The following is a 19,817-nucleotide window of genomic DNA, read 5'->3' on the forward strand; positions in this document are numbered from 1 at the left end:
TGAAAACTAATACAAAATTTTTTCCCGGCTTTTAGGGGAATGCTTTTGCTTTGTTGCCTGTTAGATTTTCTTGTTGCGGTTTTTCCTGTTATAAAAGGAGTGTAACCACATTAGATGAAAGAGAGGCTGCGGAGGGAGGTGGGCCCCACCTACAATCCTAACAGGGCATGATTCTCGCTGGCTCCCAGGTGTGTTTGCTATAAGTTTTCCCCGGTGAGCTTTTGTTGGTTCCTTTTAGCTCCACCCCCTCGTAACCCTCCATCTCAGACCTGGAATTGCTCAGGGCCCAGTTCCAGTCTTGTTCTTACCCTTCATAGCTGTGGAGCCTTGACCAGTCTGATTTCTCTATGCCTCATTTCCTCTTCTGAAAAGTGGAAACAATATCTACCCATTAGATTATTACGAGAATCAAATGACAAAAGTTTAGGTTTACTTGTTCACTTGGCTCACCTCCTGGCTCTCGGTGAATTGGGGTTGATACATGTATATAAAATGGTTTTGACTTTAGTATAAAAAATACTGGTTTCATTCACCAAGTGAGTGCAAGATACTCTTAAGATGCCTGTGGAAATTCAGACATCATTACTCGCTGCCCGGGTTATGTGACTGGCGAATGTGGATAGGAGGCCAGTTCACAGCAACAGATGATTATCACCTGTGGTACGCAGATGCTAGCAGGGTCTTATAATTAAGGACTACACTGCCTGGTTTCCTTGTTCTGGCTTGTTTTAACCTTTGGAATATATGTTATTAGAAAAGGAATGCTGTTTTTTAATGATGCTAACCTCATCAAAGCTGCCTGTAATGTTCTTATTTTGTAATTACAATAAACATTTTATGGGATAAAATTTGTATTTAAGACCTTTCAGGAGAAAACCAAGAAAAAATTTTCAAGTGAGTTTCCTACTTTTCATGGTCTAAAGTTTAAACCATACTTTTGGAGCTTGATTTAAGTGCTAAAAGAATTTTTAAACGTTTGTTTAAAATTTTATAACTGTTATCAATATGATTATTTTACATCTGTTAGAATTTATATTTTGCGGCCTTCTATAACTGACTTGAATATAAATTGTGTAGCAGATAACTTGCTGCATGAATATCTAAATAGTGTCAAAGACATTTTTATCATGCTATTAGGTTTATTTTCAGGGTGAAAGTAGTAAGTCCTCAGTTTATATTTCTTCTTACTTTTTTTTGTTGTTTTAAAAATATGCCTTGTTTAGTGCTTTCATCCATGGGCATGAGAAATAATAGTATGCTTATTTCCTGGGTAGTTAATTATGTAGGCCTTTTCAAAAGAGGATTTCAGTCTTTATTATATATGTGATCAGATTTTTAAAAACTCTTACCAGATTTCATTTTAATTCTAAATTTGTGTATCTGAACTTGAGCTCATTGGTTTTAACTGTAAAATGAACAGTTCATCCATTTAAAGGCTAAGTGCAAAAAAGACCCCAACTAATTGCTGTTGCCATTCTTTTGCATTCCTGTATTTCATATTTAAAATAACTGAAATGACTAAAGAAAAAGAAAAGTGGATTAGTCCCTAATTGAATTTTATTAGTTTGAAAGTACTTGAATGAGTTGTGGGAGCTGTGACCACTGTCAGGATAGACGCCCATAAACGTCCCACGTTAAAGTGGATGTGCTGATGTCACTGGCAGGAATCCCTCTCCCGGCACCACCTGTTCGCACTAAACAAAAAGCACAAGTAACAAAGCTAGAACGTTGCCTAAAGCTGACATTCCTTTTACCTCAAACTTTGGGATGAATCTGACTACCGAGTACATATAATTTTTATTTTGCAGGATTAGGAATGTTACCTTGAACCTGTAACTGTCAAGTTTGCTTTATTCTTGGGTTTTGCGGCACTGACAGGAGTGTTTGAAATGGGCGATGTATGATTATTCTGACCTGAACCAAGCGTCTTTGCATATTGGAAAATACTGTTAGGACCAACCTGTTTCCCCCTTTGGTTTATTTAGAAGACTTGCACTATCTGCCAGATGCTGCTTCCTAACCAGTGCAGTTATGCATCCCACCAGAGAATCCATCAGCACAAATCTCCCTACACCTGCCCTGAGTGCGGGGCCATCTGCAGGTCGGTGCACTTCCAGACCCACGTCACCAAGAACTGTCTGCACTACACGCGGAGAGTTGGTTTTCGGTCAGTATATTGTTCACTTACCCCCCGAGTAAAGCTTGTTCACTGCCAACTGCACAGCGCTTGGGTGGTCTGTGCTCGTGGTTTCCTGGGTCATGCAGTGATACCTCCATTAACAAAGCCTCTGGGACCCTTCCCCCGTGGTGGTCGAGTTGATCGTTGGAATCCCCACCAGAGTGAGTGGTGCCCGTCCTCCGGTCGCTGGTGCACGCAGCGGCTGTGGCGTGGACTGACCCTGAGGGCTGATCCATCCTGCGGCCTTTCCGACATCATTGGTTGCCATGCTCTCTGCAGTTTCGCCCTACAGGAATCCCAAGCATCCCTGGGCCTCTAAATTAAGGCTCTAATCAAAACAAAGGGTGTGAGGGCCTGTTACATGTCTTTTGTGCTGTTGAAGGATCAGGTCTGTGTCCTTTTCTACCAGCAGGAGCCTCCCCCTCCAAGTAGCTGTTTATTGGCCCTTCCTCCTCCACCACCTGAGCCCAGGCCGCACTCCTCTCAGCACAGCTCTTTAAGGAGGCTCCCTCTCACTGCCCGCTGGGATTCCCGGGTGTGTCTTTACATCATCGGGCAGATCTAATGTTAGTTCAGCTAGTATTGATAACTTTGGGACCTTCCCAGATGCATTCTGTGCTTTTTTTCCTCTTTTGACCCTGTGAAGGGCCACCAAGAAAACATGTCATTGATACACAGTGTCTTTGTTAATTGAGGTATTACTGTATTGTGTGGTTCTCTTAAACTTAATTGTGTTTGGTTGCCTGGTAACTTTAAATTTAGACTATTAATAGTGATTTTTTTTATGTCACACAATGTTTTATAAAAAAGTCCTGCATGGTATAATTTGATAGTTTTATTTCAGCTAAATTTAGGTTTTGGCACCATGTCACTGATTCCGGGTGGCTCTGTCCATTTTTCTGACACCGAAAGAGCTTGTTTCACTTTCTCTCACATGCCCCCGTCTTGTGATGTGCCAGCGCTTACTGGGTTGGGGTGCACCCCAGTAGAAGACCTTTGGTTTGGAAATTTAGAAACCAGAGGTTTGGGGCCAGTTCTGCCCCTGGTCAGGTGGTGCCTTGAGCATCTTCTCTGTGCCGCCACCATGTGTGTTGTGAGGCCGGTGTGATGCCTGATTCCCCTGCCTGGGAAGCCAGGAAAGATGGGATGGTTGGCGCACCCCGAGTGCTCAGCGGGAGAGCCGCACGACATGGGTGCCCTCGATTCTGAAATCCAGGCACGACCATCTTTGGATCTTATTCCATGTTTTGAAACTATTGCTACTATATTCTTTGTTTAATAATAGAAAGCAGTTCTATACCATTTTTTCCTGTGCTAGTCTTTTATGTGAAGCCAAGTTTTCCTCAAATATTTAGTTTATTTTTCTAATAAAATGAAAGTAAACTTAGCCTGAGTATGTGAAAGAAGCACGACTTCAGTTCTAGCTGTTGCTGGTCTTTCTGAATTAGGCCAGAAGCCCTGCAGATAGGCTGAAGCGATCAACTCACTTGAAAAGCCCACCATCCCCCTCCCCCTCCCTTCTTTTCTCTCCACTTTAACAGAATTGCTTAAATTTGACTCTTTGATTTTATTTAAATTTTTGTGTTTCGTGTCGATTTTTTCCCTAGACTTGAGACTTACAAGAGCTGTAAAAATACTGTGTATTCTGAAGCTCAGTTCATGTTTACTGCTATAGATGAAAAAAATTTTCCCCCTGCTGTTTCAAATCATGTTTCAGTCTAATATTTGACTGGGACTCGGCAGCCCACGGTCTTGCTGTGTTCCCCTCCTTTTTGGCCCTGTGCTTAATCATTTTTAATTTATTCTTTAGCCAGAGGAGTCTGTCCAAGGCTGCACGCCTGCCTTTGTCTCGTCTTGAGTCACTGGCTTCTCCTGTCTCTGCCTGGTCCTGTATCTGCTGCATTTCCCAGATACTAAGAGGGGTCACTTCTAGCTTTGGCTTGATTTGGCAAAGTCAGATATTCCTCAGATATTCCCTGCTTTTAATATTTCTAGCTGCATCTTGAAAGGGGAATTATAGCATTGTATACTGTAAGCATTTTTTTCAGTTAAAAAAAAAAACTTGATTGATGCCGACAATGCTGAGGGCTTCAGGTATATTAAATATTTATTATTAGATTGCAGTTTTGGAAGCGTTAGGATGCCATAGGAAGTATTCAAATGCTGCCTTCTACTGTTGGTCTCTGTATTCCTTATTGGCCTCTGTTGATCTTGAACCCTTTCCTCCACCTATAGGCAGATAGTTTGTATTTTTCTTTCTTCAGTTCTTCTGAAATTCTCTGTTTTCTCAGTTAAGGAGGGTTTCCCTGGCCTCCAGGGTGCTGTTTGGACCAAGCCCTGCAACCTCTAGCATCAGCTTTAGTCCTAATCACTTCCCTTCCTGCTTATGGCTTTAGGATGAAGTCTTCCCCTGGTTCCAGGAGGCTTCAGAGAACAGCCCTTCATCCCTCTGTGGTCTTTTGCCTTTTAAACACACCATTGATGGGAAAAATCTTTTGTTTATGATTCATGGTATAAGAGGATTCTTGCGAACCCCCCCCCCCCTTTTTTTTAATTTTTGTAGTAGGACTCATGGACTGCTGGGGTCGGAAGGACTAAAAAAATGACCTAGTCTAACTATTCTCATTTTATAAATAAAAAACCAGCCCAGAAAAAGGATCACAAATGTCTCCAAGACAACCCAAGTTCAAGTTAACCCAAAATAACTTTTCATGCTTGGGTAGCTTTGTGCCTAAAATAATGACTCAAGTAGAAAGGATGGAGGCGCTGTCCTTCATTAGCCTCCTGTAGTACTTGGTACTTTTAATGCCTGTGCTGCTGGGCATTGAGTCTTAAGTCAATTGAAATTTATCTACATGTCTGTATATTAATGTGAGTGCATTAATTATGATTTTAATAAACTGCTTGCCAAGCTTAACATGGCATGCTTTATATGCCATTTATATGCCATTCAGAGCGTGCCTCTCCTGTGTGTGACTTGGAAGCACGTCCATGAGTTTGGAAGGGAGGCTTTAAGAAGTATCTTCAGTTCATGTAGAAGGCATTGAGCACGGTCTCCAGGAAGGCAGGCCCGGGCTGCAGACCTGCTTCCCAGGTCAGCTCTCACCGTCACATCAGGAACACACCTGTCAGGTGTACTCAGGGTGCATCTCTGTCAGTGCCTGAGAGTCTGCAGAGACCCCCTCATAGTTCTCAGATGAGCACAACGGAGAATGGTGAGGTTCCCAGGTGGATGTGTTTTAAATGTTGCTGAGCTTGCTTGAGAGAGATGAGGCTGGGGAGAAATGTAGCTTTGTTTTAAAGTCTCTTTCTGTCAGACTAGATTTGGATGCGAAATGGGCCAAGCAAATTATTAGAAATCTGAGAAGAGGTTAGCTAGAGAGGCAGTTTATTGATAGGTGTTTCAAATGTTTGCAGCTCATGTCAGTTCTTAAACAAATACAAATGCAGTAAAATTTCTTTTCCAGGAGAAAGTCCAGGTGGCTGACCTCTACCTGATAGTCCCCTGTAACCTCCACCATGTTAGTGTCTCAGGACACGGTGGCTGCGGCTGGGAACTGCTGCTAGTTGGTTCCTCTCTGTCCTCTGTTGATCCCTTTTATCAGGAATTACCACTTGGGTATCAGGGATTGGTAGGGACCTCAGATGCAGCCTGTGGAGTCTTCTCCAAAGCCTGGGGCCGCAGGGCCAACTGTGTCCTGGGCTGTGCTAGGGCGCCCACCATGCCTTGGCCTCACCACCTTTTTGAGTCTGCACCTTCATTCCTGGAAACTTTATCAAGATGCTTGGAAACCAGACTGTTTGAGTTTTATATTCCTTGTGATCTTCCTGGAAGTAATTTGATCTGTTATAAGTAGGGAAAGGCAAGACACATGTTCAAAAAAACCATTTGAAACTTAAAAGGGCTATTAGAACATGTTCTTTTTACCCACTTTCGACACAGGTAGGTCCCACTGCCCGGTGGTCTCAAGCTGACAACCTGCGTTTGTTTCCTAACAGGTGCGTCCACTGCAACGTCGTGTACTCTGATGTGGCTGCTCTGAAGTCGCACATCCAGGGTTCCCACTGTGAAGTCTTCTACAAGTGTCCTATTTGTCCAATGGCATTTAAGTCGGCCCCCAGCACACATTCTCATGCCTACACCCAGCATCCGGGCATCAAGATAGGAGAGCCAAAGTAAGTCACCCTGCCTTTTGACGCACGCTCCATTAGTGATTCCGAGGCGGTGGCGGTGCCGTGGACAACACTTTGTCGCCGTGCAGATGTTGCCCTCTGCGAAGTGCCACCCCTAGCTGCCGAAACTGTCGGTCCCACCCAGGTGACGTCTTTGTCCAGAAGTGTCACTTGCTGTTTATGCTCTTGTCATCAACTTTTGCCAAACAAGTGAACATTTGCCAGTTTTATTCTTTAGGAAAAGTAAGTCATAGGACAATTACACACTTATCTTTAAACTTTCATCAGAGTTTCTCTCCTCCAGGATACACTTTTCACAGTAGCATTTGTGAGAAGTCCACTGAAGATATGGTCACTGACTATAACTTCCTAGCCAATACAAGTCCTTGATCATTAAAGAAAATTTTCACTTTTGCCTTAATCTTGCTCTTACATTTGTCAGTCTTTTCTCTGTGGGGTCTTTAGCAATGAAGCGGCTCTTTGGTCAACTGTTGTTGGAGTCGCCTGCCAGCAGGGGGTGACTGCACAAAATGGAGGGAAGGGCAGAGCCAGAGTGCTGGTCCCCACACCCCATGAGGACTGGGGCCAGCACTCAGCTTGTCCAACCTCTGCGCTCTCCCCTCTAAAGTGAGGACGAGATGGGACGGGCTCGAATGGGCAGCACAGCGCCCCTGCCTCTGTGTGGGGAGGACTTTGCATCTGTCCCTTCCTGGCTTCCCCCTCCTGGCACACCCAGCGCTGCACACGGCGCTCCTGGCTAGGTTTGCTTTATTACTGTTTTATTGATGGCGGGGTGACGTTGGGTCATCCTGGTAGCTAGATTTGCTGTCCAAAACTAGCAGTGGTTTTGCCCTTAATGCCGCAATCAAGAAGTATCAGGGAGGAGGTGTGCAGACACATACATTCTGTATGTCGGGGGGATGATTTTGACAAAGCATTGTCAATGGTGGCTCTGTTTACTACAAATCTATGATAAAATGGGATTTTAGTCTAATAGAACCTTCATTCTGATCTTCGTAGATCCTCAAAATGAAACAAATCACAAATTGGGGGATCCCTGTACAACTTGGTGTCTTAACTCCAAGGACGGACATTAATAAATTTTGGTGAGCATCCTCAGTGTTCATGGCAGTTAGGCACCTTTCTGGGCACTGCCATGGTCTCCTTCTCCCCAGTCAGTAGTTTATGAATTGGTTCTTTTGTAAATAGATGATACTGTATTCACTGAAATATGCACAAAATATGGAACAGTAGTTGTTACCTGGGAATACAGGACAGTAAACGATGAAAATAAGCTAAAACAGTATTCCTCGAATGTGAGCAATGTCTAGGGAAAAAATACTCCAAAGTGTCTTATTTTGTGTATGTGTTTTGTTGTTGTTGTTACTTGTTTTTTTTTTTAAACTACATGGTTCTTTAACAAGGACCAAATGTAAAGTTGGGTATTAGCTACTATGTTTTAAACTATAAAACTAAAAAAAAATTTACAAATGAACTGCAATGAAACACCAAAACCATCAAGTTTAAGTTGACAGCTTCATTCAGGGTGACGTGCTCGGCGGGATGAGGCCCTGTCTCCCCGCAACTGTGGCCACAGGGGCTGCTCCTGGGCTGGCCTGGGGCCTTCTCCCTCCCGCCTGTGTCTGTTCAGGCTACCGGGAAACCTCCCTTTTTGAGCCTAGAAGGCTATGTGGTCTGGATTCCAACCCTATACCTTGTTTTTTACTTTAAATCTCTCTCTGTTCTATATAAATCACCCCAGAATAATTCGGGAGCCCCCTCAGCAGTGGAAACTTAGGCACTGAAATCTCTTCTGAGTATTTTCTTAACAGGTAGTTATGCATATGACTCAAGAGATGCAGTGATTGACTTTAATGTTTTTAAAAAGATTATTTATACATACATACATACATACATACATACAAGCACTGGGTACAGTCAGAAGCGCGGGAGGGTGAGAGAATTCACCAGAGCCAGAGCGGGGAGCAGAGCAGGCAGAAGGACCGAAGTACACTGCTGAGGGGAGCAGCGGGCGGCAGGAGAGGTCTGCGCGCCCTGTGGGACCCTCCTCTGGTGGCCGGGGAGCAGCCGGGGATCGAACCGGCGCTGCAGAGGCTGCGGGCAGCTTTGCAATCCAGCGCTCAACCGCTGCGCCACCGGGGAGGCGCCCTGACTTTAATTTTTAAAGATCAATATAAAAATCCCTCCTCCCCCCATTTCTCTAGAGAGTATAGGGAAGTCTGAAATTGTACCCATAGTCTAGTAGTCCCAGCTCCTCAATTTGAGAAGCATGACCCTAGATTTTTATTAACAAACGTTTATAATGTTCATTGTGTGCCAGGTACTGCTCCAGCACTTTGTTTCTGGTTTCCCAGTGTGTGCTCCGGCACGTTTCCCTGCTGTCTGAAGGGGAACTTCACACACCCTTTCATCTTTTCTGGGTAATTCAAGATCATGTTGAATTTCCATTATTGGATTTGATGGTGCTACAGTTTTGGGCCTGTTTCTCTCGTTTCCTTGACATCTGAGTAGTGTCTTTTACCCTTTGTGCCCGCCTTTATTTGCCACTTCTCAATGTATTTAAAGAAACGAGAGCGTCCACATGAAGAATTGTAGGAGAAAGAGTTTATGAACAAGTTCTAAGAAATAAAACAGATACAAAATAATAATAGCAACACAGTAGAGGACTGTGGAGTTGGGAGAAGCTGAGTTTGAACCATGGCCCAGGAATTTACATGACATCAAGTGAATTCTCTAATCTCTGGAATCTAATCTCCCACCTGCAATTTCACCTAATGAAGCCATGAGGATTGTGAGGATCGGAGGATGCCCAGGAGAGTGCTTTGCGCCTCCTTGGGTCCATTTGTTGGTCATATAGGCGATTCTTGGCTGCATTTTCAGAGCTTAGAATCCTTTGTTTGTTTTTACATTTTGTTCCAAGTGTTGCCCTCTGTTCTGGGCAATGTGGTTGCTATAAGCTGGACCTGAATGGAATGTGGGCATTTTAGCTTTCTGTTCCTTCTTCCCTCCTCTTCCTCACCCACTTCCTTTTCTCTGCTCCCCCACTTGTGTGATTGCCCTACTCTCCTTTCAGTCTTACATATAGAATTAAGGCATACTTTTAGGCTTGGTGTTCAGAGTCTTGGGGCCTTCCCTCCCCTCTGCCAGCCAGTCTCCCTGGGTTTTTTCCATTGTAGTTGTAGAGTTGGCTCCAACTCCATGTTCTGGCCCTCTGGGGGTGTCCTCACAGAGCACGGTGCCTTTATTTTGGCTCTTTTTAAATATTTGCACCAATTACATTTTTTAATATCTCCTTTTCTATACTAGAGATATTTTGGAATGATGGGGCATCATGACATAAGCATCCATGTATGTCCTGCCTCTCCTTCTGAAATCAGCCTCATATACATCACCACCAAGGAGCCCTGCCCACCCGGGAGTCAGCGTCCATTGTGTTAGCGTCCAATTCATAGATCCCATGAAAATTTCACCAGTGGTTGAGACAGAGCTTTTTTTTTGTTTTGTTTTAATCTTACCTCCTCTCTGCTCTAGAATCCTACCCAGGAGCAAGTTTTACATTTAGTTGTTATGCCTCATCAGTGTTCTTCTGCCTGCAATTGGTTGCTTCGTCTTTCCCCACTCACGACTTTCGTGCTGGGAATGACCCCCACCCCAGTGCGTCACTGCTTTCTTGTCTTCTCATCAAGTGATGCAGCGGCAGGCAATGCCTCCCGTCTTTCTGGTGCTCTTGCTGACCTCTACCTAGTCCAGCTGGTGGCAGATTTCTCCACCTGAAACCACCATTTACCCCTTCATATCTGTTAGCATTTTGTGGTTGGCATTCTATTACTATACCAACAGCCGTTCCCCAGTAAATACATTATAACCTGTTTGTACTTCTTGGCTATTGAGTAGAAGCAACATGACAAAACAACCAGAACCTCTCCCCCAAAGGAATGTGGCAGGTACAAAATGTGTGCTGCCATCTTTCATGAACTGCTTGTTGAAAATGCAAGGCTAGAGTTCTAAGAAAATTCTTAGCGCCACTAGAAAATCTTTGTTCTTTTTTTCTTACTGTTATATGCTCGTTACAGAAAAATCAGGAAATGTATTGACAAGCAAAGCAATAGAAAGAATCCAGGTGTTACCATCCAGCAGGGATGATAATGGCTACATGCACCTCTATTTTTAACACCCCTTAGAAAATGTGATCACTTTTTTTTTGTTACCTGTTAGTTTTCATGAAAATCTTCCCACGTCTTTGCTGCATCATAATTGAAAAAACCTTTGGTCACACTTGGTGAAATTGTTGATGACACATCATGGTGTGTCACCTTTGAGATATTAAGTCCCATAAAACCCTGTCTGATCTATACATACACACACAAAAGTGTGCTCTGTGCTCAAGTAACTAACATGTCAAGACATTGTAGACACATGTGTCACTCAGGCCATTAAATGTACACATCTTCTGTGGAAAAAGAACAAAAAGGTCACCTCTACGTTTTTTGACGAAAACACAACCTGAAGTGTGAAGGTTACATGAGACGTGCTCCTGTAAGGCCCTGAGGGACAGGCCTGCACGAGGTCTTCCTCTCCTGTGTTGCTATAGAAATAGCACTGGGGCTTTTTCCTGCCTTTCAGTCAGTTTCTCTCTGCCCCTTTCTCAAGCTGCCCGCCAGCATTCTGTGCACCTTTGTCCACAGTGCTTCAGAGGAGGCATGGGAGCCCTAGGCCCCGCCGCAGAACCAGGATAACTAGGAACAGTTGCTGAAGGTGACCTGTGGCCGGTGTGTCTGCAAGTGACTGGCCAGTCCACTGGAGGCCTGGGTTGGTTCCAGGGGGCTGTGGTTCGCCTCATCCTGACTGCTCTTCCTAGCTTCAGAGTCTGGTGTTGATGGACAGGAGGGTCTGTTCAGCAGCTTCGGACCTGCTGGGTCAGTGTAGGAGGCTGCTTGAGAGTAGCGTACTAGATGCGGGACTGGTGTATAGTGGACAGTTAGCAGGTCAGACCATCTAAAGCACAGTGGATATTTGAGTTTGAAGCTGCTGTAAGGTGGACTTTTCTGTTTTTAGTGGTTTTCTGTCATAGGGCTTTCTGTGTTAAGAATGGTTAAAAGAAATGTTGATGTTCAAGCATAAAATTGCTCCTAAATCTAGAAGAAAACTTGGGACAAGTAACAGCTTTGTTCTGGCATTGGAGTTGAGTGAGCCTACTTAGGTCATTCATCAAGTTCTTCAAATGAGGGTACCACCATCAAGCTATGTGTGACCTATAAAAGTCCCCCCCAAAAACCTGGGTGCTTTTTCTCTGTGTTCAAGCGACTAATGAGTGAAGACCTTATAAAAATGTATCAGAGGTAGAGCTGTGAGTAGTAAAATGGTATTAATTTGGACTTCTAAGCAGATGCAGTTAATATATCTTTACCCAAAATGTTAAGACTGACCTACACTCGACTGATGCCTGTTGCTTTCAAACATTTATTTCAAAGCTAAACTGTTCTGTACTTTTTATCGTGTTTGCATATTCTCACTACTTTTTGCCTCCTGATTTCTTGAGATGTGAAGTAGCAGTTGCATTGCCGTGGAGACGAGGGTTGACTGACGTTTTCATGCACTTCTTGTGTTTTAGAATAATATATAAGTGTTCCATGTGCGACACGGTATTTACCCTGCAAACTCTGCTGTATCGCCACTTTGACCAACACATCGAAAACCAGAAGGTGTCCGTTTTCAAGTGTCCAGACTGTTCTCTTTTATATGCACAGAAGCAACTCATGATGGACCATATCAAGGTGTGTGTGCATCTCGCGTCCTTTAAGTGAACTGCAGATTTGTTCATTGTCCTGAATCAAGGCTGAGCTGCAGATACCATAGAGCCGCTGCTGTTGGGGCACAAGATGTTGGCTGGTTGTTGGTAGCCTGCAGTTTACGACATGCTTACCTTGTACGTTCACCTGACAGAGGGATGCTTTTTATTCCTGACCCTGTTTGACATAACCATAAAAGACCAATGCAAAGTAACAAATGCATGCCCCGATTTTAAAAGGATAATAAAGTGATAGAGCTCTTGTCTTTCTGCAAGTGAAAGTGACGACTGTGAAGCTTGGTTTGGGTTTTTTTTTTTTTTTGAGAACTTGATACTGTGTGAGATACAAATATAGATAAAGACTCTGCTGAGCTTTGTATAAATATGGGTATGGCTAGAACAAGGAAGGTTTTTTGCACATGAGATTATTTAAGTAGTGAAATTTGCATTGTAATTTATGCCCCTAGATCTTTTATTTTTTTTCTCCCTTCAGTCAGGTTGCCTATAAATTAGCCATGAAATATCCAGGACACTGCGCACTGTTTGGCACTTGGTGGGGGTTCAAGTAATGAAATGGATAAAGTGTCCGATTTGGATGACCCACTTTAACCCCCAAAGGAACACCTAAATCTCTACAGCCTTTTAAGCTCCCTAGGGACAGAGCATAGTCCTAGCCTCTTAACTGTCCACTGCGATGGGTTAAGCATTTTCCCCTTGTGCCATTAGGAGATAATATCCATCAGCTCTTAGAGATTAAAGTGACTTGACTTTTTAAAAAGAGAAATAACAGGTCCAATGTTATCATGAACTCAGTCTCTCTCTCTCTGAGCTTTTCATTTTTTTAACATACAGCACAGGAAAGGTCATTTTAGGAACAAATCAAGTCTAGTCTCATGTCAGTTAAATGAGTGGACTATCCATCCTTGAAATTTCCTGTATTAAATGTATCCGAGTTCAGAGAGAATGACCGCCCACTCCAGAGAGTGACCGTCCACTTCACGCCTCGGGGAGTCTTCGCCTGGGTGAAGGTGGTGGCGGTGGGCCTGACCAGAGGCATAAAGTGCATGGGAGACATGTCCTCACTCTCACTGGAAGTGCACTAAAATCCGTTAAGATATTTTAAAGATTTTTTTGCTAAAGTTGCAAAGTGATCTTGACATTAAATATTTAATGAACAATCAGAACGTAGGGATGTTGTTTTAACATATTTTGGAGGCCGGGAAACAAGAAAAACTGCTTTAGAAGGTTTTAAGGTATTTGCTTTCCGGAACTCATCTTTACATCTGTTAGTGGGATCATCAGCTCCAGTCGAGTCTTCTGTGTGTGGGTAGTGACTGGAGGGCTACAGTGTTCTGGGAGTCGGGGGCTGGAGGGGCATAATTAATACATTGTGGCCACGGGGAGGAAAGGATTGTTTTTATTCATCCAGCCTTTACAAGACTACGTGATAACGAAAGTAGTAGGAATACTCACTAATGTTCTCATTTCAAGTGTGTTCTATACGTTTTGGAGTATGACCCTGCCTTTATGTGCTGGGAAATAAGAAGATAAGGTTTCAGGGGCAACCTGTTTTTGTTTTTATTTTTTAATATGTTTCCAGCTCTTGTGAAATGTGTTGACATGGCCTAGTGCCTACACAGCTGTTGGTATGGCGGGACCTAAGAGATAAATAGGGATAGTGGCTGTCCACGTATGCACCCACTTCAAGGCAGAACTTTATTTGCCCCATTGAATTCAATTCATAGTTTCTTTGTTCTGCCAAAATAAAGATCTACGCACTGGTGAGGACCTCTACACTACATGTAGGTATTTACATTTAAAGTAATTTTCAATTTACTTTATAGTCATTCAAGTTACTTAGAGTTACAGGATCCAAGTAAAAAAATCAACTCTAAAAGGATTAGCTGTATTTCCTTTATTTTAAAAGAGACATTAGTGTTTAAGAAATCCTATTTTTATTTAACAATATGAACTGAACGACTTAAATTAAAGATTCTCATCTTAACACATTCCATCACTCCCTCTTGCCACATCAGACTTTTTTTGGTGGCTTCTGTAATTTCTGTAACACTCCAAGGTTATCTTTTGAAAGGATACTTTAATACTTTACCCTCTCTTCATCTCTTTAGTTAGTGAAAATGTACTTGCTTAGAAACATGAACAGCTTATTAGAAGATTTGTGGTTTCTTTCCTTTGGGTTTAAACGTGAAAACCTAAAAACTTGAATTCTTTTTTGAGAAAGACCACTGAAACACAAAGCCTCTGCTCTGCGTGGTGGAGAAGCAGCAAATGCACAGGTTCTGGCAGTCAGGAGGTCCTATCTTGGCAAAGGATTTTCTCTTTGCAAAGGAACATTGCCACTTAGCTCAGGCGCTTTTTCAATAGACTGGTGTAGCAGCCTCTGCTCATGAGAAAATTATAGAACCCTTTATTGTCCTTGTGGGTTAAGGCCATTTTGGAGAAGGTTGGCTGATTCTCGAAGCTGTTGAGAGAAGACCTTACTTGAGAAGGGTTGATGGCTAGGATGCAGAAGGAATAGCTGCTGCTGCTTCTTTTTTTTTTTTTTTTATTAGAGGCATGTTTTTTTGTTTTTTTTTTATTTGTTTGTTTGTTTGTTTTGTTTATACATGCACTGGGTACAGTCAGAAGCGCGGGAGGGCGAGAGAATTCACCAGAGCCAGAGCGGGGAGCAGAGCAGGCAGAAGGACCGAAGTACATTGCTGAGGGGAGCAGCGGGCGGCAGGAGAGGTCTGCGCGCCATGTGGGACCCTCCTCTGGTGGCCGGGGAGCAGCCGGGGATCGAACCAGCGCCGCAGAGGCTGCGGGCAGCTTCGCAACCTAGCGCTCAACCACTGCGCCACCGGGGAGGCCCAGGAATAGCTTCTTACTTGAATACACAGGAAGCACTGTGGGACTGAGGTCTACACAGCGAGGTCTCCGTGGTCTAGGACACCTGACGGTACATGAAAGTTTCCCTAGGCTCAGGAACTTACAGCCAGGCCCCAAACTGAGCACCAATAAGAAGAGGGGCGCTGTTCAGATATCTATATATTGTGCGTTGAGGCAATAGGCATAGGCTTATTTGCCTTTTTTTTTCAGTGTGCATGCTTGTAGAGCACCAAAGTAGCTGGTCTTTAGTATCAAATTGTACCAATGCCACCACAAGTACCTGTAAATTTGAGTTGAAGATTCCTGTTGTGGCTGTTACGTAGTAACAGTAAATGAATAGCTAGGCAATTTAAAAAGGCTTTTTGAGTACTATCTAGTTCATGAGTCCGGTGATTTGGGGTAGAGTGTAAGGAGATTAAACTCACCCCCCGCCCTCAAAACCCAGATGCTTACAAGTGCTTGAAAAGGTAAAAGGCATGAAAGGGAAGTAGAAAGGCTTGCCGTTAATAAATTGGTCTTATGTACTCGTTAAAGTTGAACACCTGCCAGTATATTTGTCTATTTAAATGTTTCCAGGTAGATGTGAAAGTAAAATGTTCTGCCCCAGCATGGTCTGATATAGAGAGGACACACTGTGATAACTGGGGAGGATAGAGTGCCAGGAATAATTGGACTCAATCCAGAAGTCTGTCTTCAAAGAATTATAAAATGGTACAAGCAAATAAGCTTTAAAAAATTATTTGGGACTAGAAACACAGCAACTCTAAAAGTTAGTCTCCCTGTCTTCCTTGTAAGTATATATTTTGCGTAGATTTTCTTGATATATTGACAAATGCTTCTGAGTGAATCTCCCATTGTATTGACTCTGACATTGCTAATGTATTCGTATGTAGTTGCTTTCATTTAGTGATGTGACAGACATGTGACAGACATGTCTTTTCTTTTTGTAACACAGTCTATGCATGGAACGTTGAAAAGTATTGAAGGCCCTCCAAACTTGGGAATAAACTTACCTTTGAGCATTAAGCCTGCAACTCAGAATTCAGCAAATCAAAACAACAAAGAGGACAGCAGATCCATGAACGGGAAAGAGAAATTGGAGAAGAAATCTCCATCTCCTGTCAAAAAATCGATGGAATCCAAGAAAGTGGCCAGTCCTGGGTGGACGTGTTGGGAGTGTGACCGTCTGTTTACCCAACGAGACGTTTACATTTCTCACGTGAGGAAGGAGCACGGGAAGGTGAGTGTGCACAGGGCAGGCGCCTGCCCCACCTGGTGCTTGCCAGCCTCTGACCGCAGCGAGGGGAGACGCAGTGTCTCCAAGCCTCAGTGTCATGATGACGTGGGCCTTTCCAAAGCCTTCCAGTCTTGTTCTGGGATCTCGAGTATAAATTACTTCACGTGTGCGCCCCAGACTCGTCTGCTACATCCTCAGCTACATTGAGCCGAGGAAATGCAGAACAATGGTAAACCAAAGTTACAAATGTTTTTGACTCTACTCTTAGCCCAGTGGCAGATGAGAGAGAGGGAGGAGAGAAGGGAAGGTGGATGTTTTGAAAGCTGCTTGTGGCTTTATGGCTTCTATATTCTCTCCTGGGCTTGGTTATGGGAAGAGGGGCCATATTTTCAGACTGTCCAGAGACTCTGTCACTAAAAAGTCCACAAAAATCCTGAGTTGCAAAATGAGTATTTTTCCCTTTTTAAAACAGTAAGTACATGTATTCTGTTGATAAGGATTTTTCTGAATAGCCACTGTTAGATTTACGAACACTAATCAAATTATCTTTTAATATAGTTTTTTCCAATTGGGATCCACAGTCTGCAGTTGCATCCACCGTCTGCTGTCTGCCCAACAGCTTAAAACTCTCTCGTTTGTGGTGATCCTCCCTCCATTTAATTTTATTTCTTAATGTGTTTGGGAACAATGGGTTATGTGACCTGAGGATGGCATTTCTGGCTTTGGGTATTAGGTTCCTCTTGACGTTATTTAGTTAGGGAACAAGGAGGGAGGGAGACAGAAGGGGTATTGGCACGAGTGGTGTGGTGGCGTGTGAGTGGATCGTGTCCGTATGGAAGAGAAAAATGGGACCCAACACTAAAATGAAAATTAAAAAAATAGTTTTTCTATGTCCCATAATTTGAAAAAAATTCAGGCTGAATTTTTTTTCAGGTGAGAGCATGATAGGTGCTGTGTTGTGTCTCACTTCCTGAGGCACTTAATGCCAGCTTGTCCCAGTTTTAGTGTCACTGGGCTCAATTAGTGAATTAGTGAGTTCAGCTACATTTTTTTTTTTTTAAATTGATTTATTTATACAATGACTGGATACAGTCAGAAGTGTGGGAGGGTGAGAGAATTCACCAGAGCCAGAGCGGGGAGCAGAGCAGGCAAAAGACCGAAGTACACTGCTGAGGAGAGCAGCAGGCGCAGCAGGAGAGGTCTGTGCGCCATGTGGGACCCTTGCTGGCAGCCGGGGATCGAACCGGTGCTGCAGAGGCTGCAGGGTAGCTTCGCAGCCCAGCTCTCAACCACTGTGCCACCAGGGAGGCCCTACATTTTATTTTTAAGGGAACCATCTTATTGCTTTAACTTAAGCCAGTAAAACTAAATCGTTAATCATTTGGGACCCTGTTTAAGAGAATATATTGAAATTGGTTTGTAATTAGTACATACTGGATGCCAGAAAATTTGTTATATTAAATACCTCAGCATTCGTAACCTTACTTGTCTGTGGGAGGCAAACGTGTTTCACCTGCTGGTGTCCAGATGGTGTGGACTTGCCTTTGCGCATTGCTCATGGTGATCAAAAACTGCAAAAGGGTGTATGATTATATTTAGTCTAACTGCACTTAATTCAGCATCTCTTCATTAAAAAAATTAGCCTCTTAGGGCCTCCCTGGTGGTGCATGGGGTTGAGACGCAATCTATGAAGCTATCTGCAGCCACTGCAGCACAAGTTCGATTCCCGGCCAGCCAAGGGAGCTACCCACATGGCGCAGCAGACCTCTCCTGTCTTGCCTGCTGCTCCCCTCAGCAGTGTACTTTGGTCAATCTGCCTGGTCTGTTCCCCACTCTGTCTCCGGTGAGAGACACCCCCCACGCCTCTGGCCTGTACCCCAGCTCTTATATGCATAAATAAATAAATCTTTTTTTTAAAAAATGAGCTGCTTAGGGCCTCCCTGGTGGCGCAGTGGTTGAGCGCTGGGTTGCGAAGCTGCCCGCGGTCTCTGCGGTGCCGGTTCGATCCCCGGCTGCTCCCCGGCCACCAGAGGAGGGTCCCACATGGCGCGCAGACCTCTCCTGCCGCCTGCTGCTCCCCTCAGCAGTGTACTTCGATCCTTCTGCCTGCTCTGCTCCCCGCTCTGGCTCTGGTGAATTCTCTCACCCTCCCGCGCTTCTGACTGTACCCAGTGCATGTATAAACAAAAACAAACAAACAAACAAATAAATAAATAAAACATGCCTCTATTAAAAAAAAAAATGAGCTGCTTATAGAATCTATATGGCATCAGTAGCATGTTGCTAACTTAATCATACCCACTCAAGGCTACCTCCCAGCCAGGGCATCGTGCTGTCTGCATTGTAAATACCAGGTGCTCCTTAGGGCACTGCTTGGTAAATCTGCTGTGTGAATACACTACCTTAGTTCTCTCAGAGCCCGATGTGCTCATTCTGGGAAAAGTCATTTCTGGGGTACCCAAAGTGGATCTCACAAGTGTTAAAACAGGAGCAGACCTTAGTAATTACCTCGCAATCCAGAACTTACATTTCTTGTATATTTGAGATTTCTTGGAACATTTTAGGGTTCTTTTTTTCCCCTTTTCCTTTTTTAAAAAAGCTATAGTTTGCACATCTGACAGTTACTGCATCTGGACTATAAGGCGAGGAGACGGCCCTGGGGAAACTCGGGTGAGCTGACCGTGACCCTTCGGGGGCTCCCTGCAGGATGGCAGTGGGGACCTGGTGTAAGGCACACTCGTGTGCACTGACCTGCCACGCAGCTGTTCATCACGGAGAACGTGCTTGGCTTATTGGGGTTTTCGGGTCACCTTTGAAGAAGTCGAGACTCTGCCCTTTGGAGGGGGCACATCAGATTAGGTGACAGTTCAGTTCTGTTCCCTGAATCTCCTGAAGAACTAATGGGATGTGGACAGTGGAGGGAAGAAACGGCTTTACAAGCTGGTGACATGAAAAGAGCTCATGGAAACTGAGGCCAGAGCTTGCCCTGCCAACCGGGACCCCTCCCAAGCCCCGCCCGCAGGCATCCTTGCAGCCTCCCATTCTCCTTCCCTCTGTCAGGGTAGCCAGGGCACGTCACTTCCATTTTATGCGCCAAACTTCAACTTCCTCTGCTCTGTCTTTTCTCTCTTCCCTTCAGACAGCCACGCAGGCATCTTGCCGTCTGCCCTCTGTCGCTCCCACTTGTTCCCAGCCAGCCGCCTTTGTGCTGCAGCTCCTCCTCGTCACCCAGCCCACTTTGCTTGTGACCCCTTCGGGTTGATTGGCTTGGCTTGGTTGCCCCTGCCGTCTTCCGGAGGGAGTCCCTCCCCTGAGCGTGTGCGCCGCCCTCTCCCGGGTTTTCCTGTGGTTGCCAGAACCCATTAGGCTTCTGCCCTGGGAACACCGGACACTCCCGTTCTCGCCCTCTCTGGGAAATGGCAGTTAGCCCCGTAGCTTCACTTCTCATATATGTGTGTGCAAAGCTTCCAGATCTCCCGTCTCCAGCTGTGGGTTGGAGCCGTTCCTGGGGCTCAGGGACAGCACCACCA

At 44.4% G+C, this 19,817-nt stretch overlaps 1 protein-coding gene across 4 annotated transcripts in view; it reads left to right on the forward strand.

Annotated features, from left to right (window-relative positions):
- The window catches only part of ZNF532 (zinc finger protein 532), a gene marked incomplete at both ends in the record, with an annotated part of 45,890 nt that overhangs the window by 11,785 nt on the left and 14,288 nt on the right, over positions 1-19,817 (forward strand). Inside the window, 4 exons of one of the 4 annotated variants that reach the window (XM_084252112.1) lie at positions 1,986-2,167; positions 6,179-6,355; positions 11,985-12,147; positions 16,006-16,290. The exons of 1 other annotated variant lie outside the window; for it this stretch is intronic. In XM_084252112.1, the coding sequence (XP_084108238.1) occupies positions 1,986-2,167; positions 6,179-6,355; positions 11,985-12,147; positions 16,006-16,290 (807 nt within the window). The remainder of the gene's footprint in view (positions 1-1,985; positions 2,168-6,178; positions 6,356-11,984; positions 12,148-16,005; positions 16,291-19,817) is intronic. 2 more of the 4 variants (XM_084252113.1, XM_084252114.1) reach the window with 2 other exon arrangements.

The sequence above is a fragment of the Talpa europaea genome, assembly GCF_964194135.1.
Source record: "Talpa europaea genome assembly, chromosome: 13".
NCBI lineage: Eukaryota > Metazoa > Chordata > Mammalia > Eulipotyphla > Talpidae > Talpa > Talpa europaea.